A 24,178-nucleotide genomic window follows, 5' to 3' on the forward strand; every position below is an offset into this window, starting at 1 on the left:
AGGTGAGAGGCCTCAGGTAGACAAGGGTGGGAGGCCTCAGGTAGACAGTGCTGCATGGCCTCAGGTAGGCAGAGGTGAGAGGCCTCAGGTAGACAGGGCTGCATGGCCTTAGGTAGGCAGGGGTGAGAGGCCTCAGGTAGACAGGTGGGAGGCCTCTCAGGTGGCAGGGGTATGAGGACTCAGGTAGACAGAAGTACACAGCCTCAGGTAGACAGGAGTGCATGGCTGACATGGGAGAGTGGTGGACTAGATGTGTGAAGACCCCCCCCCCCCAGGCTCACATCTGACTTTAATTGTCATCTGTTCCTTATAACCTAGCCATATCCAAATAAGAATGCTGCTCAGCTGGGAGAGTTTTAGAAAAAATAATGATGATCATCTTCATTATATAGATGAAAACAGAAGACTGCTAAGACGAAATGTACAAAATGTGGAGATGCAGTTACTGTTGTCGAGTAAGGGAGATGCGGAGTGGGTGCCTCCCTAGGACAAGCCAGATTCTGGGCCACTCAAGAAGTGTGCTGCTGTCTCAGTGATGGCAGTTACTGCCCTTGAGTTCTGTGCCCCTTGGCAGTCCCGCTTGCCTGAAGGGTACTTCAGAAATACTAAGAGCAAAGACTGCTCTGTGCAAACCTACAATCTGAACTACAGAATGCACGGTTTGGACATCTTCATTAAGGGTGCGGTTACTTTTGGTTTACATCTCTGACTTGTAGTCCAGATCCATGGGTAAAGAGCTTGGAAGAGGAGCTTGAGAGTTAAGAGTGCCCCGAGGATGTGACTGCTACCGAATCTGCAGAAACCAGCACCCAGGAAGGGGGAGTGTCAGCATGTGGAGACAGAGCTCAGGCACCTTCCACAGCTGGCCAGGCAGCACAGCACTCGGCTGCCATAGGTGTTTTGGAAATTTTAAATAGGCACTATTGTTTTCTGGAATATTCACTTGTATAGAAAACTATATATATGAAGGCGATGCGGGCTTTGAGGATTGTTGAATGATTATTACTATTACTGTTTAGTTTCTGTGGTCTTTTCCTCTGAGAATACTGATGTATCTTGTCGGTATTTGTCTGCCGTCATGTGCATCAGTGGCATAAGCTGTAACCTCTGAAACTCCTTAACAGTGATGTGTTGGAGTTTTATAAGAGCTCTCCAGTTTCCTCTGCTTCCTCATAGGTCAAGACATGTATAATGAATTCAGTTTTTAGGAGAACCACATGTCTTTCTTTTTGTTTGTTTTTTTAAGATTGGCCAATCTGAAGTTTACCTCATCAGTCCTGACACCAAAAAGATTGCACTGGAGAAAAATTTTAAGGAGATATCCTTTTGCTCTCAGGTAAATTCACATGGATTATTGATTTAATTAGGCAGGGGAGGGGGACGGATTAGGGGGTTTCTGAAGGGGAGACCTGGAAAGGGTAAAGCATTTGAAATGTAAATAAAGAAAATATCCTGATGTATGCAATAGACATGCTATTGTGTTAAAAAAAAAAAGCATGCTTTTGATGCTTGATTGGTGGTCTTTGTCTTACAGTGTACTAAGGCAAATTGTAATCTTGAAATTAACAATTTTGCTTTTTTGGAGCAATGTACTGGAGAAAATAGGTCTACCTTCCTTTCTTTTCCCTGTTATTGGTACTAATGCTTTCCAGGGACTTATATGTGTGGGCATGTTTTATTTATAATTGGTATGCATATGTGTGCCCATGTTTTATATATAATTGACATATATGTGTGCACATGGCTTACACATAATTATATATGTGTATTTTATATATAAGTTGTAGAGAAACATATTTCTGCTTTCTTGAAATTCTTTTTTTTTATGTTGTCATTATTTCTTCTGTAAACTATGAGATGATACTTATCTTTGAGGAGGTGTTTACCCAGAATGCAGTGTCTACTTGAAACTTTCTGTGTTTGGTAGTTAGCCTTCCAGCTGTGCTGCGTAGACAGAGTTGGGAGGGATCTGTCACTGTGACAAGCCAGTTTCCTCCAGACTGTCCTGGCAAATAAAATACCATTTACATAACTATTTGGTGACTTATTTTTTTCTTAAACTCTAACTTTTTATGTCTCTAATACAGTGCGAAAATCTTGGTTGTTTGTTAATCTAAAATGTAAGCTAGTTAAGTCATCAAAAAGATAATACTTTCAATTATAAAAATAAGCAACGTCCTTAACAAGTTGAATAGGAAAGCCTTTTCAAAGAAGGTACTTTGAAAAATGACATTCCCCCATGCAGCAGCCTCTGTTATTGCTTAGCTTGTTGATGGAGGACACTGAGATCAGGGTGTATCAGCAACTACTGCCTGGAAATGCTTGCCTGAGAGTGATGTTATCCACAGAATCTTGATTTACTCCTAATTATGCAATTAAAATGTTAGATCTTTTCTTTCTTTCTTTCTTTCTTTCTTTCTTTCTTTCTTTCTTTCTTTCTTTCCTTTCCTTTCCTTTCCTTTCCTTTCCTTTCCTTTCCTTTCCTTCCTTCCTTCCTTCCTTCTTCCTTTCTTTTCTTTTTTTTTCTTTTTCTTTTTCTTTTTCTTTTTCTTTTTCTTTTTCATTTTCATTTTCATTTTCATTTTCTTTTTTTTTCCCGATAAAGTGTCTCTGTGCAGTCCATGCTGTCCTGGAACTCACTGTGTAGCCATTCTGGTCTCTGAACTCACAGAGATCTATCTGCCTGCCTCTGCCCCCTGATCCCCACCCTGAGTGCTGGGATTAGAGCTGTGCACCACTGCACTGGGAGACCTTTGCCTTTTTTAGAGCAGTGTGGTGCTTTATTCTTTCCTAAAGAAGTGAGGTTGGTCAGATCACCTCAGCCTAAGTTACTAGCACCCATATTTCTGCTTGGTGATACTTTCAGAAGGCTTGATACATTGAGAGTCACAGAAGGCACTTCATTTGTATTTAGGTTGTTCTTTTAGTTTCCTTTCCTGATACCGTGAAAAAGCCACTTACAGCTTTTATTCTGGTCACAGTTCTGGTAGTTGGTTACAGTGAGGGAAGTCACCATGGACACATACATGCAGGTGCTCAGGTTCCTCTCCTTCTTGTTCAGTCCAGGGTGTGGCCATGCGCCACCCACATTCAGAGTGGGTCTACTCAGCTCAAGTGATGTAATAAAATAATCCCCACCAATACTCTCATAGGCCTTTCTCCCTGGTGACTCTCCATCACCTCAGTTGACAGTGAAAGCTAACGGTCGGTGCTGGAGCTGTGGCTTACTGTTGGAGAGCCCTTGTTGCTCTGCTGAGGGTCCAGGGTCTATTCCAACACTCACATGGGGCTTTATAACTGTGTCTCATTCCACTCCAGTGTCCACTGGCCCCAGGCGTGCACACAGTACACATACGTACATAGAGGTAAAACACTCATACACATTAAATAAGTCTAAAAAGCTAAAGAGAACCACCACAGTTACTGGTAGATTATTTGTGAGGCAGCAACCAAGGCTGTCTCTCAGCATCTGTTCCTCGCTAACTTAAGTCAGGTTCATGTGTTAAGAAGAGCTTGTGGGGCATTGGCAGAGTTCTCGCCTTTGTTTCCAAGATGTCGAAGCTGCTCTTCTAGACATATAGTCAGTTTTTGCTCATTCTTCATGCTGTTCCATTTAGTATTTGCTTGTAATTTTAGTACAAATGCATTTTGATTTGTTTTTAACCTTTATATATGTGAATTATGTGTACATATTGTTCCTGTGTCTTGGTTGTGAATGTGTGTGTTAATCTCTTGTGTGCTGTTGATTTTTATTTTAGTGTTTACACCTTAGTGTTCCTCCTGTACCACCTCCCCAAAGTTCTAGTTTTTCTGTCAGCTGCTCTGCGTATCTCTTAGTACTGAAGTGAGCATTCAGACTTGAATGTGCAAACCTTGACTCTCGTGTGATCAAAGTGATATTTTGCTATGATGCTAATCTTCATTCGAAGATATGTGCTCAGTGCTCTGTAGTGCTCTGTAAGTGGCAGCGTCACTGTGGAGCTGTCTTCAGCCAGCAGCACTCACTACAGTGTCCCTGCTTCTCCTTGTACAGGGCATCAGACATGTGGACCACTTTGGATTTATCTGCCGAGAGTGCTCAGGCGGCGGCAGCGGCGGCTTTCATTTTGTCTGTTACGTGTTCCAGTGCACAAATGAAGCTCTGGTAAGAGGACGACACTGCCCACTGCAAACCCTGTGAGCAATTTCAACCCTGCTGAGTCTTCTGGGCTGGGCAGAGCTGGAGAGCCTTGCTGACAGTGTGGTATTTGCTTTAATTATCCACTCATGACTAATACCTTTCTGCTAAGCATCTGAGAGACTCATTTGCATTTGCATTTTAAATTTCAGTATTTTTGAAAGATATGCTTGCTTTCACCCTCTGCTCTAATGCCGCATTTAGAGTTCTAATGCATTCATTTTACCTGAGTGTGACAGCCCTGTTCTTGTAAGTCCCAGTATGTAGGCTGGAGGTAGGAAGACTGGAAGCTTTAGAGCTGTCCAGCAACTTCATGACCCTCTGGAGCCATATTGTGATACTTAAAGAGGAAGGGAGGGAGGGAGGGAGGGAGGGAGGGAGGAAGGAAAGGAAAGGAAAGGAAAGGAAAGGAAAGGAAAGGAAAGGAAAGGAAAGGAAAGGAAAGGAAAGGAAAGGAAAGGAAAGGAAAGGAAANAGGAAAGGAAAGGAAAGGAAAGGAAAGGAAAGGAAAGGAAAGGAAAGGAAAGGAAAGGAAAGGAAAGGAAAGGAAAGGAAAGGAAAGGAAAGGAAAAAAAAGGAAAGGAAAGGAAAGGAAAGGAGGAAGAAAGAAGAAAGAGAGGAAGGAAGGGAAGGAAGGGAGAGAGGGAGGAAAGAAGGAAGGAAGGAGGGAAGGAAGGAAGGAAGGAAGGAAGGTAGGTAGGTAGGTAGAAAAAGAACCCCTGTGGACCTTGGACCCACCCCGGAGGCCCTTGCTCTGAACTCAGTTACAATGTTCTTACCTTGTGTCTCACCTGCTTTCAGAGTGCTGACGCTAGAGGAGTCATCCTCTGGCGACAGAGAGCAACCCTAGCAATTATTTCCACTATTTCCTGTCAGTCTGTGAAAAATAGCCCAGAAAAAACAATTTACTGCACAAAGTCTCTCCTGTGAACTTGCTGTCGCCGTCGGTCAGTCGGCCCAGCTGACTTGCTGCTGACCCTTGGCTCCTCTGCGCAGGTGGACGAGATCATGATGACCCTGAAGCAGGCTTTCACGGTAGCTGCGGTGCAGCAGACGGCTAAGGCACCAGCCCAGCTGTGTGAGGGCTGCCCCTTGCAGGGCCTGCACAAGCTCTGCGAGAGGATAGAGGGTGAGTAGGGGGCACTTTTAGCGTGTAGCACCGAGGCCGTGGGTGGGGGTGCTTGTGTCACTACTCTGTAGGGCCACGGCAGAGGGATCACAGGTGACCTCACGTCGTGCAGTGAATGTGTTCTGTGTGACAAGAATCTTTCCTGGGCATGATGGGGACAAAGCTAAGGATCCACACCCCCTCTTGCCATCTCTCCTCCAAGACACCCTGAGAGGAATCAAGAGGTTAGGGATGACTGCAGTCAGACATTTCCTGAGCGGTGTGAGAACGGCGTGTCTTTCAGATTGAACACCACAGGCATCTAGTGACGTGAGACCTAAGGACGTTTACCATGTTTTCCAGTAGAGAGTCACCTGCAATCTCTGCCAGGGCCGTTTTAATGGAGGAGAGCAGAAAACGGGTTCTGATTGAGGAGTGTGTGGGAGGGAATAAAAACCAAAACCCCAAAACCATGGTGACCGACCATCTTAACTGCGGTTTCTAGATGCTTCTGATGAAATGTCACCATTTGCAGGATTTACTTGATAATAAGAGTTACTGTTTGACAGTGAGCCTTTCTATCTAGGTGTATGGTTTTTGAGATTGTCACATGATTTAGATTATCGAATTGTAGACACCAAGACATGATCATCTTGTGTATCTAGAATACTTGTCACAAACTATAATTTGGTAAAGAAAGCCTATATTGACATTTAGACCTAGTTTCTTTTTTACCTAAGTAATTGTGGGAAACAGTGCTAAGATTTTTTTTTAAAAGATACTGTCAATTTTAACTTCATTGTGATTGTGAAGAAAAAGTAAATTATTTATAATTTTATAAATAAGTTGAGAGGTTAGAGCCATCTAGGGATAAACTTGGGTATAGCAAGCCCAGGATCCACTGTCTGACTACCAGGCAGGCTCTACCTGCAGTGTACCCTCTCTCAGAAGAGGGAGGCGCTCTCTTGAGTGAGAACTGTTCTGGCTAGAGTGAAGTCCGGCTCTGGTCATCAGGGAAGGGCAGAAGATCCGGTGGTAGTGAGTGGTCAGGTCTCCTTTGGAGGAATCTGGGAAGAACTATTGTTTGCCTTTTTTCTTCATTTTGCATCTAATTCTTAATCTGTAGGAAGATTTCTAAACTCTTTGCAGGTATATGGTTTTTGAGATTGTCATATGATCTAAATTATCCAATTGTAGAAACAAAGGCGTGATCATTTCTTACGTATCTCGAATACGTGTCACTCACAAACTGTAATTCTATAAAGAAAAACTATATTGACGTTTAGACCTATTTCTTTTTTCCCTAAGTAATTGTGGGGAAAGCATACCCAGATATACAATGTATCGTTTTTCACCTTTTTTTTTTTTTAAGAATCTGGTTCAGGGGCGTTGCATGTGTCCCCAGTGTGAGTAACGTCCCCACTGCTCCTTTATCTTCCTGAGTCACAGCTCACTCACCAGTCTCTCCCCCTTGTGACTTTCCCACAGCCCCAGGCAGCCATGGTTCTACTTTGTGTTTTCCTCTGTGTGTGTGTGTGTGTGTGTGTGTGTGTGTGTGTGTGTGTGTGGTGGGGTAATTTGTGGTGTGTGAATGTATACATATGTGTGCCTGTGCGTGCCAGGAACATGGCTGTTTTCCCCTGTCTTTCTCTGCCTTGTTGACTTCAGACAGGATTTCTCACTGAGCCAGAGCTGGTTTGGGCTGGATTAGTCTGGCTGGTAAGTGCTGAGGGTCTGTTTGTCTCTCCCTGGTGCAGGAGTTAGAGGCCCGAGCAGCATGCCCTGCTTTGATGCAGGTTCAGTTGCTTGCACAAGTCTCTTACCACTGAGCCCTCTCCCTTTCTGATTCTACAAATTGAGTTAATCTAGGTACCTTGTATAGTGGAATCAGTAGGATTTGGTTTCTTGGTTTTGATTTCTTTCACTTAGCATTGAATCTTGTGGGTTTGCTCATTTTGTACATGTCAGAATCCTGTTTCTTTCTTTGGCTGAATAATATTCTATCAGCTGATTGATTTATTCACCACTGGATATTCAGGTTCTTTTCCTGTGTGAGCAGTGGAGCTAAGAAGTTTGGTATACACACATTTGTTGAGGTTTCTGCTTTCCATTCTTTTGAGTTGTGAATTTGATACTTCATATGGTGAGTGTTCGTATGGGTTTCTGTTGCTGTGGTGAAACACCGTGACCAAAGCAATTTGGGGAGCAAAGGGTTTATTTGGCTTATACTTCCACATCAGAGTTAATGATTGAAGGAAACCAGGACAGGAAATCAAACAGGGCAGGAACCTGGAGGCTGAAGGTGATATAGAAGCCATGGAGGGGTGCTGCTTACAGGCTTGCAATCCATGGCTTGCTCAGCCTGCTTTCTTATGGAAACCATGACTACTGACCCAGGGATAGCACCGCCCACAGTGGGCTGGGCCCTCCCCCATCCATCACTAATTAAGAAAATGCCCTGTAGGCTTGCCCTATAGCCCAATCTTATAGAGCCATTTTTTCAGTCGAAGTTCTCTCCTTTCAGAAAACTCTTGCTTCTGTCAAGTTGATAGAAAACTGGCCATACAGTGATTCTGTTTAACTGTCAGGCTTTCCTGTACTCTTCTATAATAATTATATTCCCATTATTTGCAGATCCTAACTTCTCTGCATCCTTACAAAAAATGATTTTTATAATGGTAGCTGTCCTAAAGGTATGAAATGTTACCTGGTTAATTTTTTTTAATGAGATAAATTAATATAAACATCATAAAGCCTGAAAAGGTTCACTTTGGTCATTACAGTGTTCTTGAAACAAGCATGATTGATTTATTTTTAAAAACATTCCCATGTTGTTACTATTTGCTGACAGCATATAAACTATATCTGGAGTGAGAGTTTTGCTTTAACGAGAGAGTGCAACTGAGGCTTACTAGCTCTTTCCACATGAGCTGTCAAGATAAGGCAGATGATGGTGCAAATGCCCCTAAGGGCCTACCCAGCCAGCAGTGACTTCAGCCTTACAGGCAGAGGGGATCTTGATCTGCAGAGCTGGCTCCTGCTCTGCTCCACTTGGTAAATCAGCATTGGGCCTGAGCATTCAGAAAGTTACAGCTGGAGGTTTTATTCGGGATCAAGGGTTTGCTGTTGTGGTTTGGAGAATGATAAAGTCCAACCAAGGCAGAAAACTGTACAGCTATAGAGAGCATCCATTAACTATTAAACAGAGCCACGAGGCGTCTGGGAGTGTGTGTTTTACTCACTGTGTGGAACATTTCTAACGGAATAGATGGTGAGCTATGAGAGGCCACATTGGAAGAGGAACAGATTTTGGGTCCTTTGTTTTTTTTTTTTTTTTTTAATGGTTGCAAGTCCAATAAGTAGAATGAAATGATTTATTGGAAGCCATTGAATTACTGTAAGGGTGGTCTTGGGTGGGGACATATCTCAGTGGTAGAATACTGACCTGGCATGCATGAAGTCCCAGGTTCTAGGCCAACAACCCCCACCAAGCATTTTGTCATTGCCAACTGAGCATCCCTAATCCTGAAATCTAAAAGGCTCCAAAATCAGCAAGGCTGTAGCTCAGTGGCAGAGGACTTGCCTTGCTTGTGTAACACCCTGAGTTTGATTCTGTATATTGCACCCCATCCCACCAAAGAAAGTTCTTCTATCAGGAAGTTATATTCTGACCAAGCACTCCACAAACTATAGGAAGGACCAGTAACATGGCCATAAGAAGAAAGACTTAGAGAATCCTTTTTTATTATTTTATGTATATGAGTATACTATACCTGTACAGATGGTTGTGAGCCTTCATGTGGTTACTGGGAATTGAATTTAGGACCTCTGCTTGCTTCGGTCGGCCCTGTTCGCTCCAGCTCAAAGATTTATTTATTTATTATAAATAAGTACACTGTAGCTGTCTTCAGGCACACCAGAAGAGGGCATCAGATCTCNTTANAGGTGGTTGTGAGCCACTATGTGGTTGCTAGGATTTGAACTCAGGACCTTTGGAAGAACAGTCAGTGCTCTTACCCGCTGAGCCATCTCACCAGCCCAAGAATGTTTTCTTAATCAGTTGATGTAGTTGAGTTATATCCCAGAATGTATAATAAAATAGGAGAAATACATGTGTATTTAGTCTAAATAGACAAATAATGTATGTGTGGGTACACCACATACTCAGTGTTAGCAAGCTTGCACAGTTTCTAAGAATCGAAACTACTCTGGAGTATGTACTTGAATTTTATAACCATAAAACTGCTGTGATACTTGAAGAACATTTTGCTTATTTCCAAGTTTAGAGGAACAGATTGGAGATTGCTAAAATTAATCATGCTCTCTCTGAAAAACAAAATATTGAGATGGGGCAGACAGGCCTACCATGGTGAGGCACCTTGAGTTTGGCTAGGCCCCGTCGGAGGACCGGACCATCCATGCTATGAGGAAGAGGCTGAGGTTTAGCATTCAGCCTGAGGTTTTCAGTGTGTAGCCTAACTATTCTAGCCTAGCTTTCTTAGAGGCCTGAAGCTTCCCTCAGTTGCTAACAGTGCAGAATTTGTTGCTTAGACTATATCACGGACTTTTTATTATATTTGGAAAGATTTTTAGTTGGTTCTCCCTGGGTACTTATTAAACTCAGACACCATTGTGCTCCAGTATTGAAGTACAGAAAGCCTTGAGCCTGCCCCTCTGGCCTTTTCTCTACCTCAACCCACCTCTGTATTTGCTTATGTCCTGGAGCCACCTGTGTGTTGAACCATGTGATTCTACCAGTCCATAGTGATCTGATTCTGGAAGCAGACAACTCACTTCCTTAGTTGGTGGGTAACCTTGGACAAAATATATGATTTCAGCATCTTGGTTTCTTATCTCTACATTAAGATTACTAAAAACAAAATCCCTATCTCTGTATTGTTTTGAGATCTCAACATAGGAAGTATTGAATGAAATGGCATTAGTTTTATGGTGGCCTTGTAGAGTTTGTCTTGGTTTAAGACAGAATAAGGAAGCTGAGGTGCCTGCTGGACTTTGCATAGGGTCAATACCCTGTGCCTGTGCAGCCAGTAAGGAGGGCTGGGGTGACCTCCAGCTGAGAGAGAGGGACACTGGCTTTGGGACAGAGTAGCTACTGACAGACTTGTGGCCTCTCGTGAGTTCCCAAGTCATGAGCCGTGGACATAGCACACTCAGCTGTGAAGTAGAAGTATGTTTCCTGAGTCACCAGGCTCCGTGCTCTGGCGGCGTTCTTCCTCTCCAGCCCTCTGTTGTGGAGATGCTTTGGCCACTGTTCATGCTACTGAACTAAGTAGTCACAGTCTTTACTTAGCTGTCCCCCAGGGCCCTTTCAGCACATCCTGCTGTGCAGAACATTCCCATGCAGCCTTAGCTGCAGCTCAGGAGGTTCATTGTTTGACAGAGTGAAACAAACTGTTTAAATCAATTGAATTCCATCCTTTGATTCTCCCTGCTCCCCGCTCCAGCAATATATACCTAGTTTTGGTGTGATGTAATTGTCGGTTTTATTTATAAAACCTACCCTGCCTCAATTCAGGGCCAAGAGGTTTTTTTGTTTGTTTGTTTGGTTGGTTTTTTTGGTGGCAGGAGCCTGCTCTTGGTCACCATCTTGAATAAAGGACTCTTGTTTGGCCTTATATTTCTGGTGGCCATAAATTACTCACATGGGTATTTCACTATAAGCCTTGTCCAGCCCCTGAGCAGGCTCCTCCCTCAGCATGGGGAGGCTTGGGCTAGCAGAAACTAGCAACAGGTCTTTATTCCATGGAGGTGGGGCTAGCAAGTTCTCAGGCTTCACATGTTCTCCAACATCTATACCTGACATCAGAAACCCACAAACTAGGCCCCGTACTGTATTCGTGCAGGGATGGAATGTCTTAAGGAGGAGATTGTAATTGGTGCTGGGCTTTTATGTGGTCATTTTTATAGCATTTCCTCAGAATCCTTGGTAATGGTAATGGTCTGGTCTTAAGACAGTTAAACACGTGATGAGAGGAACAGTGTCAGCCACACAAGCACGGGTGTCTGTCGGGGATGTAAGTGGAAGGCAAGGGAGAAGTAGGGTTCAGGTTTCCAATCAGCCCCAGCTGCTTGTCATTAAGAGTGTTTTCACGGTCTCTTGTAGTTAGAAGAGTTTGTCATTGTTGAAGAAAATGTTTGGGTTGCCTTCAGTAGTTTAACACCGAACAGTAATTTGGAGCTGCGTGCACCTCAGGCAGAGTGTACAAGGGTCGAATTTGAAGAGGCTTTATAAAACGCTGTGTCCTTGGTGTTCCTGCGCATGGGATTTGGATAATATCACACTCTCATGTCTTGAGAGTTCAGTGAAAGGCAAGTTCAGTCTCGGAGGGCAGCCCCTCACAGCAGCATTCCGTTCACAGTGATGCTGTTGTCAGATCTGGTGTCCTGAAGTGGGTGGGTGAGAAGGTGAAGGAAGCGAGCATGGGAGGTGGTAAATCCAACGCAGGACTTCCCCCATAGACCCTTTGACTTTTTCTCTCTTCTCGACAGGAATGAATTCATCTAAAACCAAATTAGAACTCCAGAAGCACTTGACCACACTGACCAATCAGGAGCAGGCCACCATATTCGAGGAAGTTCAGGTACAGTGGACCGTAGCATGTAGCAGAGAAGCACACCAGGCAGTGTGCTTGTGGAGTGTCCTGTGGGTGGTGAGGAGTCAGTGGTGTCACCACTCCCCAGGGGCATGAACCAGTGTTAAAAATTGGGGAGACCAGGAGGCAGAAGGCCACATTCTCCTTTCTCCTGGGAACCTCTGTCAGTCTCTTCCCACCAAGTCACAAGACATTTGTACATGGGTTTGAGCACAATTGGCCCTTCTATATTTTTTGTTGTCTGTTTTGAAAATATATGGGTCATATGTTAGAGCCTTAAACTGAACCGCAAAAGTCAAAACAGACTGAAACCACCACACACAGAAGCACACATATGAGCTGCATGCGTTAGACCTGGAAGTCTGCTTTTACCATGCTTGAAGCTGCTGCATCTTGGGGAAACCAGGCCACATGTGCCAGCCTGCCTAAGGCCTGCTTGTCAGGAGGGTGCTCAACACGAATTTCATGCCTACCAGAACTTGGAGCCATTTTTGTGGGGTTTTGGCAATTTTTAAAGGAGGCAAGTGCATTAAGACAAAGAATTAATACGTCTTTTCGTGCCTTGTGTGTGTGTGTGTGTGTGTGTGTGTGTGTGTGTGTGCGCGCGCGCACGTGCCCACTACTGCCTTATCAAGTTCCAAAGTTAGGGGCTGACTTACCCAGACAAGCAGGTAGCCATGCGTTTGTCCCCATCCCTGGGGGGGTGGGGTGTGTGAAAAGGCTCCGCTTGCTTTATGCTCTCACTAAAGGTCTTTGTCCCCTTGTTCTGTAGGCGTGGCATACATTTGTAGAAAGAATAGGGAGATTTTGTGGCAGTTGTTTTCATTTAGCAGATGGCCTCCAGGGTTGTTTTATTTGCCTGTACTTTGCTCCTTGTTCTTAATGCATTGCCACTGCAGCCAAGGCCATCATTGTGAACCCACTTAGGCCATGGTGCTACCAGGTCACTCAGGAGCATCTTCCTGGCAGGCAGGCGGGCAGGCAGGCAAGCAGGGAAGATGCACCTCCCTTCCCTAATTCACTTTGATGTAGACAGCACCACGTTCCCAAAGCCCTCCTGCAAACGGGCTGTTTGCTCTCTTCCTACAGTAGCAAGGAGTCTAATGGACATGACCCCTCCCGTCTGTGAGCAGAGACCTGGGAAAACAGCACATAATACGAGTGCGCTCGGAAAGCAGAGCTATTGTGGCGCTACTGCAGAGTGCAATTTAGTGCTCGCCACGGCTCTAGACTTTGATGGCTCTGAAGAACAGAAGCAGTCATGTTGTTCACTGGCTGAGAAAACCCAGCTCGTCCTTTACCTCCCACCGATGCACACGTCGGCTCTTTTTGCGAGATAGATACATATTTGATCTTCCATGATGGCGTGTTGATGGTCTTCCTGAATGGCTTTCATGGTCTTGGTCACTAATCAGTGACGTATTTGAAAATTCACATAGATCAAAAAGGTCATATAAAATGTGATGTAATCTTTCTTGGAGGGTAATTTATTTCTGAAAAGCTCTCCCAAAGGTCAATTATTATAAAGCCAATGTAATTACCATTAACAATGATACATACTGTGTCGTTAGTAATGATGTGTATCATACTCAGTATTTCTTTAGGAGAAAGCTTAAATAATAACTAGGCAAATGTGCTAGAGATGACGGTGGCTGACCTTGAACCTCAGAGTACTCAATAGCAGACGGGCTCTGGGGTGTTAACCTGTCCTCTCCTGAAAGATGCCACACAACTACCATTTTATTTACAAGGCGCTTAACGGGATATTTCAAACATGAGCAGGGGTCACCTGTGGCAGTGACACCACAGAGTCCCGCTCTCTTCTCCTGCTGTCCTACTATTTTTAGGTGCCCCAGATTGTACTGGCCATCTTCAGCAGGAATATCTGCCTTCAAGCTGGCATTGCAGCAGTGATAGTAAAAACAATGGCTCCAAGTCTTTAGTTAAATCCTGAGCGTGGTTTGTGGTTTCCAAGCAAAACGTGGCTTACCTGTCATCCTCACAGCAAAGCCTGGCTTACCTGGTGTCCCCGCAGCAAAGCCTGGCTTACCTGACATCCTCGCAGCATCTAAAGCTTTCTCAGTGTTTGCATACTCAACTATCGGTGTCAGAGGTTTCTCTGTTGCTTTTATGGTACTCTAGAGGACCCCTGGAGAAACAAGGTTGAGAAACTAACTTTCAGTACTTTTCGCAAGCAGCTTGGCTGTTTTTGATTGTTTAAATTGACATATACCACATTTATAGAAAAGCACACAAGTGGATGCTGTATGAACCATCGTGGTCAGCACTGAGGTTGAGCATGGAGCCTTCTCTGCTGCTTAATGCACCTGTCGCCGTCCTGGGTATTGCTGCCCCTGGCAACTGCCATCCCAGCTCCTGGCACCTCTGACTGAACAAATGCATTAATTATTGACCGCAAAGCGATGCTACTCAACTTGATTCATAGTCATTTTTGTGATTGTCACTCTGATTAATGGATGTGAATAAAAACTGAAAAAAGTAGTGGTTTAACCACTGTAGAGAATGGTGAACCACAGGAGAGACTTTAGGGTGGTGCCACATCCCGGATCTTCTTGAACGCAGTGAGAGGGTAACGTCTCCATACTTCACTGTGATTCTGAGGAAGTATTTATTTCTTGACTCTGTGTCACACCACAGAAAATGCATTTCTGCTGCACTGCAGCCATTGCCTGGGGGATGGTTAATGAGTTCCCTGGGGGTCTCCTGGCTCCTGTGGCCAGTGGGAGGCACCTGCAGTACTCCCCCTTGTCTGCTTGTGACTTCATTTTCTGCCAGCTTGAAGTTTTGTCCCTTTCTCTCTGGATCTCTGTCGTTGGTATGTGTGTGCACGAGCACTCGGAGTTCCACTGTGTAGTTCCTGTGATCAGACTCAGGTCAGATGGTTGGCAGCGAGTGCCTTTATCTGCTGAGGCATGTTATCAACCTTTAAGAACTGGCAATTCCAAATGACCTTTTCTGGAAGTCTGGATTATTAGAATTGTGGACTAAGGTTTCCTTATCGTTAATGCTTGTGACTCTAAGGATAACACCACTGTTCCTTAGTTAGCTGGGAAGAAATTTGCCAGCGATGGCACTGACACAGACTCCGCTGCCTGTGTAGCTGATCCATCTGCTCGCTTGTCACTCCTGACCTGTTTAAGGGCAGGCTACAGCCTGGAGGTAGAGAAGACCAAGGTGGATGGCCAGGAACTCCGTGTCTCTCTCGGGTGATTTGGGCAATTGGTTTTATTTTCATTCACAGAAAGGAATGTATTGAATTAGATGACTTCTGAAAATACCCTGTGGCTGATAATTCAAATGCAAAGATTTGGAAAGTGGAGGGGAGAGCCCACAGTATTTTGTGTGTCACTATCGCTAGATGGAATGAGTGGTGACTAAAACTGCATGTTCTCATTTGTAAAGCGGTGTGCCTTGCTACTGCTGGCAAATTAAAAGTCCTTGTGAATTAAAAAAAAAAAGGAGAGCTAAAGGATCAGAGGACAGAAAGGGAGAGAGGCAAGAGGAGGAGAGAGGAGGGCGTGAGAGGACGACTGAGAACTTGGAATACAGGTGTTCATCAAAGTGTCTGCTTCACAGGGACACATGTGCCACATGATGGGAACGCACACCATGTGACAGCGTGACCCTGGATCCAATTGACGAGTTCCTTTCTAGATCCCTAATCTTAAGAGCTTATAAATGTGTAACCATTATGACTTGACTCTGGGTGTTTGCATAGATTTTGTTTTATCTATTTTTAAAAGCTGTTTATTAACTATTTTGACCCCCACTATTTGACGTTAAAATTTTTATCTTGAGTAAAAGGACATCAAAGATGACTCCTAAATCTGGCCTGGTAGCTCTGCCCTCTGTTCTTTTAAATAACTGCCTGCACTCTTAGGGTGACTGGCGCCCCCTAGTGAGATCATGGAGGAAAAGCACTGGTTCCTGGGTGGAGGCTGCTAGCACACTGCCTTAGTTTTGTTGACAATAAAAAAGAAATGTAATGTTTATGTTTCTGATTTTTTTCCCCCAAAAGAAATTGAGACCAAGAAACGAGCAGCGAGAGAATGAATTAATTCTTTCTTTTCTGAGGTGCTTATATGAAGAGAAGCAAAAGGAACACAGCCACGCTGGGGAGCCAAAGCAGGTGAGCGCCCTCCGCCCTGGGAGCCCCTATGGGGCTGCTTACTCAGGCACAGCTGCTAGAGAGCTGTGGTAGGTGGACGCCCCCTCCTCTCCATAGGTTTCTTTTTCATTGTTGCACAGCTGGAGAAAATGAGGGTTGTGTTTAAAGATGGTGAGAGATGTTTCGGAGCCACAGCTCGTGGGAGAAGTTGGTCTTTGATGCCTTAGTCCTCTGAATTGAGATTACATTATTTCGCAGAAGACAGAGAGCCTTTGGGTAGTTAAAACATGTTTTAAATGGGTCCTAGCAGTAGGAATTAGGCCACAGTCAGAGAGCCTTCTGTATCTATCCTTTGGCAGAAGTGTAAGAGTGCTGCCGTGTCCTGGAAAAGCATTCTCTGTGTCCCAGTGCCATGGCTGTGACCTGGAATCATCTCAGGAGGACTTGAGGACACCTGCTGTCGCTGGGTGTTTAGTCCCTGTGACCCAGCAGTGTTGTCCCCATGACTTCCCTTGCAAAAGCTTTTATGTGAGTACTTCAGGAGCTATGCACAAGAGAGTTCACTGCAACCTCCATCCTAAAAGCGGGAAAATGGAGTAAATAATACTTAGTAGCAGGGCTGGGAATAGCTTTGTTATACAATGCACCCAGACTGTACTCTGGCTGAAGGGAGTCAGCCAGAAGCATTTGTGAGCATGGATAAATATTTAAAACAATATTGGGAGAAGAAAGATAATTGCAGAAAGACTTGTGTGGTGTGGTGTGGTATGGCAGTGTGTGTTATTTAAATCGAGATTTCACATATGAGAAAAAGTGACATTTGTTCTTCTAAGTCTGGCTTATTTCAGTTACCATGATTATCTCTAAGTTCCATCCATTACCTTCAAACGGCATAATTTTGTTCATTTACGTGGCTGAATAAAACTCTGTTGTATGCCTGCACCACATGTGCTTCATTCATTCATTTGTTGATGGGCATCTAAGCTGATTCTGTTCCTTGCTAATTTGACCAGCACTGCCGTAAACATGGATGTAAAGGTGGCTCTGTGTATACTGGCTTAGAATCCTGTGAGTACACAGCCAGGAGTGGCCTACCTGGGCCACGTGGTAGTTCTCTTTCTAGAGTTTTGAAGAATCTTCATGCTGACTTTAATAGTGGCCATACTAATTCCCATCCCCACGACCAGTGGCATCTATTCCTTAGGTGTTTATTTACATGTGAAGCAGCATATGTTTTATGAATAGATGTAAATAAAATACAAAATGTGAATTGATATAATAAGCACCAAATTCAGGAGAGTGCTTGCCACGGTAGGTGGTAGTGGTCAGGAAGTTCCAGTGAAGAGTAACAGTTTCCACCGAGGGCAGAGCCTGAACATAGATAGCAGCCATGATAAGTGACAGACCTGAGTAGGCACTCTGCTTGTGTTGGAATGACTATTCATTCATTTAAAGGTCATGGCATATCTGAGAAGACAGTTCGGTCTACAGGTGGGGGACCTCAGAGGGGCAGCAGGGAGTGCATTGGCTGTGCCACACAGCTGGGGACCTGGCAGTGAGTTCCAGAGCACCCTGCTCCTCTCACCCCTCAATGTCTGGCGGTGCTAACTTGGCCAGACTTAAGTATGGCAGAGGTATTTGTGTTAGTCTCGGTACTTTCTGTGTGTTTGACTGCTGCAGAGAGTGTGCTGGTATTTAGAGCAATGGAGAATCTGTTTGCTTGTCTTTCCTTTCTAGCAGACAAAGCCATCTGTCATCGAAGGTCCGTGAGAGCAGGGTGGTGCTCAGATTGGAGTGTAACTTCTTGGAAACATACTTCCTTTTTAACAGGGAGCATCACAAATTTGGTGCCTGTGGGATTCCACCGTGCTCTGGCTCAGTGTTAGCAAAGCTGAGAAAAAGCAGACTGCTTTCATAGGAGAAAGAACGGAAGAGGGAGAGGAAAAAGGAGAGAGATTATAAAAAGATATAAGAAGGATGGATTCAGTTGATAAATTTAATTTTTAACTTAGTCTCTCAAATGCTCCCATAGGTAAGATATTGCTTTATTTTAAAAGGTTGTCAAAGCAGGTTTTATCCCAGATCGTATGTTCGGTGCTTGCCATATTCCCACCTGTTGTAGTCGTGTAGCACAGTGATCTGATTAGATTGTGGTCCTTCCAGCCTACTAGGAAGGAATCTAGGCTGTTAGAAAACAAGGCCAGTTAGGACATTGCAGGTTTCTGATTCAGTAGCCTGAGCGAGCTAGCTGATTAGATTTGAGCACGTTTTTCTCATTTCATCTGGGGTAGTAGGTTATGCACTAAACTTGCAGGCATGTTGCTAAGGAGCACATGGGACTTCAGGCTTTCAAGAGGATGGGCCCCACAGGTTGTTCCCTCCTGTGCACCGAAGGGTAGACATTTCAATGGACTTAGCTTTTCTTTGCTTTTCTTTTCTAGACACTGCAGGTGGCAGCAGAGAGTATTGGGAGTGAACTGCCACCCAGTGCTAGCCGGTTCAGGTTAGATTCGCTGAAGAACAGAGCAAAGAGGTCCTTAACAGAATCCCTAGAGAGCATTCTGTCCCGGGTAAGTGGCATCCTTTCTTCTCGCTGAAGTTGAATTGTTTTTAAGCAGAGTCTAAGATTCAACTCTATTTTATGTTTCATCAGACTTAAAGCAATTATTATCTAGATGTTATTTATTTTTAGCATTTATTTATTGAAGTAGTGTCATGCTATTTAGCATACCCTGACTTCACACTCCCAATCTGAGTGCCTAGGGCTCCCAAGGGCTGGGAACTTAAACTCTTTTTTTGTCTAGCCCATGGGATTTCCCGCTCCCAAGAGTGTTATTATTTATACAGTTCCTATAAAGAACATGGGTTATCTATGCCAGATGTAGGTCCTGTCGTTTCTGGTGTCCCTAAGGACAACTTCAAAAACTATCCTGTCAGCTCCTTTCGTTGGGTATTTGGAACTCCCTAGAAGCAGATTCATTAAATATTTGACTCATGGGCCAAATCCTATGAGCCTCTTTGTTTTCATAAATAAAACTTACTTTATTTACACAGTGTCATTCACTCAGTTACCTGTTATCTAAGGCTACGTTTGCACAAAATTGAATACTTGTCACAGAGGCCACATGACTTTTAGATGGTAAGATGTTTTTGAGATACTTGCTTTCAAAACCAAAAAATCTGCCAGTGTAGGACTCTAAGAAGATCCAAGTACCCTGAGCGCCACCTGGAGTTCCTTAGGAAAGCTTCCTCCTACCCTATGAGTGTGACCAGCCTTATGTTTCTTCTAACAAATCAAAATTTGATTTTATGTTAAGGACTCACATCTCTGGAGCTATTTTGTTATTGCTCTTCTAGATGTTAGGGCATATTCCCTCTGAAACATAAACTTTAGTCAGTTAAAGATGACTTCGTGAAATGCTATTGCTGAGATTTTTCAAAACATCCTTTGAGATAATTCGAAACAATCCAATTATAAACCAGGACTGAAAGGGCTTGCCTTTGAGAGATCCCAGAGAGATGCAGGTTGATTGAGTGACATCAAGGTGGCCGGTGATGATCGCCCATGACTCAGGAAGGAGCTATTGAGTATGTTTTGGGGATCATGATAGACGTATTAGGCCTTCTTCCTGTCTGTTGTCCCCAGCAAATGACTGATCCATGGGGCTCTGTGGATCATCTAGGTTGGTATGATTCTTAAAATGATGACAGAAACGTGATGTTTAATGCAGGGTTGTGCTGAGCTGTGCTTGTCAATGAGTTTATTTTCCGGGCTTACTTAACAAGGCCGGGCTGCTTCCAGATGGTGATGACTTTGGGGCTGTGGCTCAACTGCCTTTTCTTTTTGTAGGGTAATAAAGCCAGGGGCCTGCAGGACCATTCCACCAGTGTGGATCTGGACAGCTCCACTTCTAGTACTATAAGTAACACCAGCAAAGTAAGTATGTTTCTCTTTCAGTGGTCCTGAAGATGCAGGCAACAGGCCTGCCCATCTTGAGTTTACACAGCTATCAGGACAAAAAAGCCCATGCCCCTCGAGTCATAAAACACTTAGTGCTTCCAGACTTCTCTATACAAGTAGAGGGCAAGCTTTGTGAAAAGTTTTAAATAGAAAGGCCAATAACTATTCCTATAAACAGAGAATCAAGATCATAGTTTTAGACATATGAGACCTAATCTGTAACAACCATTGCTTATCCAAAGTAGATTTTGTAATAATATAAGATTGAGAGAGCTTCAAAGGTGAGAGGGGGTTGTGAATTCAGGGAATTGTGCAGCAGAAATTCCTGAGACTGTGTCCTGTAGCTGGCCCTATGACTGTGAGAAAACACGATTGGTTTGTTTAAATAAGCAGCCAAGCCTACGGCATGGTCTGCCCAGAACACAGGTATGATGAGTTGCCTGACAGTTTTCCGTGGTGACACACCTGCTTGTCCCCTTGCTTTCTATCTTGTTCCAGAGGCATTTACACATGACTGGACCTGGTTTATTTAACCCTATGACTGCCAGTCAGGAGGCAGCCTTCCTCCATATTGTCAGCATGCGCTGATATAAGACTGAGGAAGCTTGTGAGCCCCCAGCCCGTCACCAAAGCTCTGTCCTAGACTTGGAGTTTTCAAAGGCTTCAAATCCTCGCCAACAATAAGAAAGACATTTAACATTTGACATAGTTTGCAAATACATATAGCTCTCTCACACAAAATGAAAATGAGTTAAAATAAAGGCGCTCTCTAGATAATGGGCTGCATACACTGTTATTTCTGCTCATTTATTTTTATTTGTTTGTTTGTTTTTTTGAGACAGGGTTTCTCTGTGTAGCCCTGGCTGTCCTGGAACTCACTCTGTAGACCAGGCTGGCCTCAAACTCAGTAATCCGCCTGCCTCTGCCTCCCAAGTGCTGGTCATTTATTTTTAAAATGCTCCTGGCAAGCTACTAAATTGATATTACTATCTACTGGAGTGTGTAGTGTGTGGTTTGAGACTCATTCCTTTAGATGAACATGACTCAGACTTTAAGCTGCATCTGTGCTTCCCTCGTTCTGGGTGGGGTCTCAGTGCTGACACCGCTAGGCAGCAAGGCGGTGTCGCTGTTCCTGCTGTTTTTGTAGACTGGTGTTGTGCAGGAAGACCAGAAGTCAGTCTTCTCCATGTAGCTTTCTAAGTTAAGGCACAGCAGGCCACATCGTCATCCAGCCTTCACAGGACACACACTGATTGTACCTCCCCATCCAAGTGTATAAGTGTCGTGAGCTGCTGGTTCCCTATTGTAAAAAGATGGCTAGGTCCATAGGTGAGAAGGGACAGTTGAACAAGTAAACCCCACATTGGGGGAGTGTGACGAGAGCTGCAGACAACGGATACGGGTTGCTTGGACCTCAGAGGAGTGAGGGGAAGAGGTGTGGTTTGGAAGTAGAAAGCTTGGAGAAGGAAAGGTACTGACACTACGAATTAAATCCTGTGGAAAGCCTGGGCACTGTGCCAAGCCAGGGAGACGGGATTCCAGATACCTTGGTGTCAGTTATGAAGTTCTTAAGATCCCCATCCTTTGTTTTTTTTGTGTCCCCTCTATCCCCTTTTCTGGTTTTGTACCTAGCTCAAGGTGACCTTGATGGCCCAGAACTCCTGATCCTCTGACCTCTGCCTTCTAGGAGCAGAAATGATGGGCATGACCACCAAGGTTGATTTGTTAGGACTCTTGTTGAATGTTTGAGCATACAGTAAGGAGGGAGTACTTAGTGAAACTTTAGCTCATTTCTGTAGCATCATTCGGAATACAAGCCACTTTAAAATGGTCTCATCTTGCTTAATTCAAGAAATGGTGCAGTGAATTGTCACTGCACTCTTTCAGAGGCAGACAGTGAAATGCACCAAGAAGTTAAATGGCTTCCCCTGAATTATGGCAAGTCACATGTGACAAACATGTTTCTACTCCAGGCAGAACATACAGTATAGTTTTAGCATCAAGACTGCCAAGTTAAATCTCAGCATTAGATCAGAGTCAGAAAGAGCCTTGAACTGTGGGTAAACATCCATGAACATACTTGGCAAAGATAAAGAAGTTGGTTAAGTGGTAGGAACGCTCCATACAGGACCATACTTCCTATAAGGCTGTGAAAAGCCTGTTCTCTGGAGTTAGCAATCTGGTCCTGGTATTTGAGCAGTCAGTGCTGCAGCTTGTGAACTTCATTATTATATTTGAAACCTTCCCCATCTCTGCAGGAAGCAAGAACCTGTCTCTGAGAAGCGAGTGTAACAGCTTTAATACCCTTATATCTTTGGTGCCCTCTAGATGATATTCTAGTGAGACAGTCCTATGAATGTAATGTTTCCATGTGCTTAGATTGCTAGTCCCCCCTTCCCCTGTCACATATCTAATCCGCTGTCTGTCTGTCTGTCTGCTGTTAGGAGCTGTCCATGGGTGACAAGGAGGCCTTCCCCGTCTCTGAGAGCTCCTTCAAGCTCCTTGGCTCCTCAGATGACCTGTCCAGTGACTCGGAGGGCCACATTGCAGAAGAGTCTGCCCTGTTGTCACCCCAGCAGGCGTTCAGAAGGAGAGCCAACACCCTGAGTCATTTCCCAGTAGAGTGCCCTGCGCCTCCAGAACCTGCCCAGAGCTCTCCAGGGGTCTCTCAAAGGAAACTCATGCGGTACCACTCCGTGAGCACAGAGACGCCTCATGAACGCAAGTAAGAGTTGCTTAAAGTGTCAGACTTAACTGTGCGTGCTGCGAACACTGTTCGGGCAAAAGAGTAACCCGAGCCAAGTTTGACCCTTGGCTTCAAAAGATAAAACTTGAAGCAGTGCCAAGTTGTTCTTGGCTCCCTCGGGAAGAGTGTAAAGGTAGGTGCAGACATGGCTAGCAAGCAGGTAGACAGGAGCAAAAATGGCCCTTACGTGTGTCAGACAGTCCTTAGTGCATGAGATGTTGTCTTTGGAACTTGCCTGCTGTTCTTGGGGAAGGTGGCCCGTGGGTGTGAGTGGAGGAGTTTCCTCCTTCGAACTTCTCGATCTGGGCTGTGGTGGGATGGGGACGCCATCATGTCCATAAAGCAGGGAGGGAAAGCTGTGCGTGGGTGTCCACGATGACACCCAGACGCCTGGGCACATCTGATGGCTGGCTCTCTGTGATGAAATCAGAGTCGATGCTTTCTGAAATCTGTCACTGTGGGAATTCTAGATTCAGAATTCACTCCGTGTCTTAGGTAGGGTTACTATTGCTGTGATGAAACACCATGACCAAAGGCAAGTTGGGGTGAAGGGGCTATTTTGGCTTATACTTCCACATCATAGTCCATTATTGAAGACAAGTTGGGGGCTCCTGAGGGAGGCAGGAGCTGATGCAGAAGCAGAGGAGTGCTGCTTACTGGCTTACTCCTCATAGCTTGCTCAGCCTGCTTTCTTATAGAACCCAGGACCACCAGCCCAGGGATGCCACCACCCACAGTGGGTTAGACCCTCCCTCATCAGTCACTCATTAAGAAAACGTCCTACAGGCTTGCCTACAGCCAGATCTTAGGAAGACATTTTTCGCCGCTGAGGCTACCTGCTCTTTGATGACTCTAGCTGGTGTCAAGTTGACACAAAATTAGCCAGCACACTGCACTTAAGAATTGGGCTGGAATAAACAGTTAAACCTTTCTGGCTGGAGAGAAGCATAAGCAATGTGGTGGCAAAAGCTTTCCCCGTGCTCTTCTAGGTCTGTTAGTGACTAACCCCAAGTACCAGAGACTGACTGGGCCCCAAATTATCCTTGAAAATACATGAGGCTGTACTCGTATATGGTAGCAGCCTCCCACTGGCTGGTGACAGCAGAAGCCAGGGACATGTGTGCCCATGTGACCTGTACCAGGAGCAGCCATTTGAGTCAGTGCAGTGGTCGGTGTTTGGTGAGTGTGGCGGGAAGGCATGACATGTACTGATAATCCTGGCCACACACAGAGTCGCCACCTTTGTTTTCCTAGGCCGCTCATTGGGCATCATCCTTGGGTCTTTGGAGTTGGGCAGTTGACTGATGGCAGGGGAGGACTTCCTCCAGGATCTGTTGACAAGTCTGACGTTTCTGAGATAGGCTCCCCACTTTGCAGCACCCTGTGAGCACACTGTTCCCCATCATGGCTGTGTGCCCACCCCCTCTCGATGGCATTTGTGGT

The 24,178-nt window shown here is 44.7% G+C and overlaps 1 protein-coding gene across 5 annotated transcripts in view; it reads left to right on the forward strand.

The window, feature by feature from the left end:
• Positions 1 to 24,178, forward strand: part of Tbc1d1 (TBC1 domain family member 1) — a 189,891-nt gene that overhangs the window by 99,903 nt on the left and 65,810 nt on the right. For all 5 annotated transcript variants that reach the window (XM_021210417.1, XM_029545051.1, XM_029545050.1 and 2 more), the window contains 8 exons: positions 1,247 to 1,336; positions 4,034 to 4,144; positions 5,174 to 5,306; positions 11,796 to 11,887; positions 15,939 to 16,049; positions 18,470 to 18,598; positions 19,879 to 19,965; positions 22,434 to 22,714. In XM_021210417.1, coding sequence (XP_021066076.1) covers positions 1,247 to 1,336; positions 4,034 to 4,144; positions 5,174 to 5,306; positions 11,796 to 11,887; positions 15,939 to 16,049; positions 18,470 to 18,598; positions 19,879 to 19,965; positions 22,434 to 22,714 — 1,034 coding nt within the window. The remainder of the gene's footprint in view (positions 1 to 1,246; positions 1,337 to 4,033; positions 4,145 to 5,173; positions 5,307 to 11,795; positions 11,888 to 15,938; positions 16,050 to 18,469; positions 18,599 to 19,878; positions 19,966 to 22,433; positions 22,715 to 24,178) is intronic.

Source organism: Mus pahari, chromosome 13 (genome assembly GCF_900095145.1).
Source record: "Mus pahari chromosome 13, PAHARI_EIJ_v1.1, whole genome shotgun sequence".
Lineage (NCBI taxonomy): Eukaryota > Metazoa > Chordata > Mammalia > Rodentia > Muridae > Mus > Mus pahari.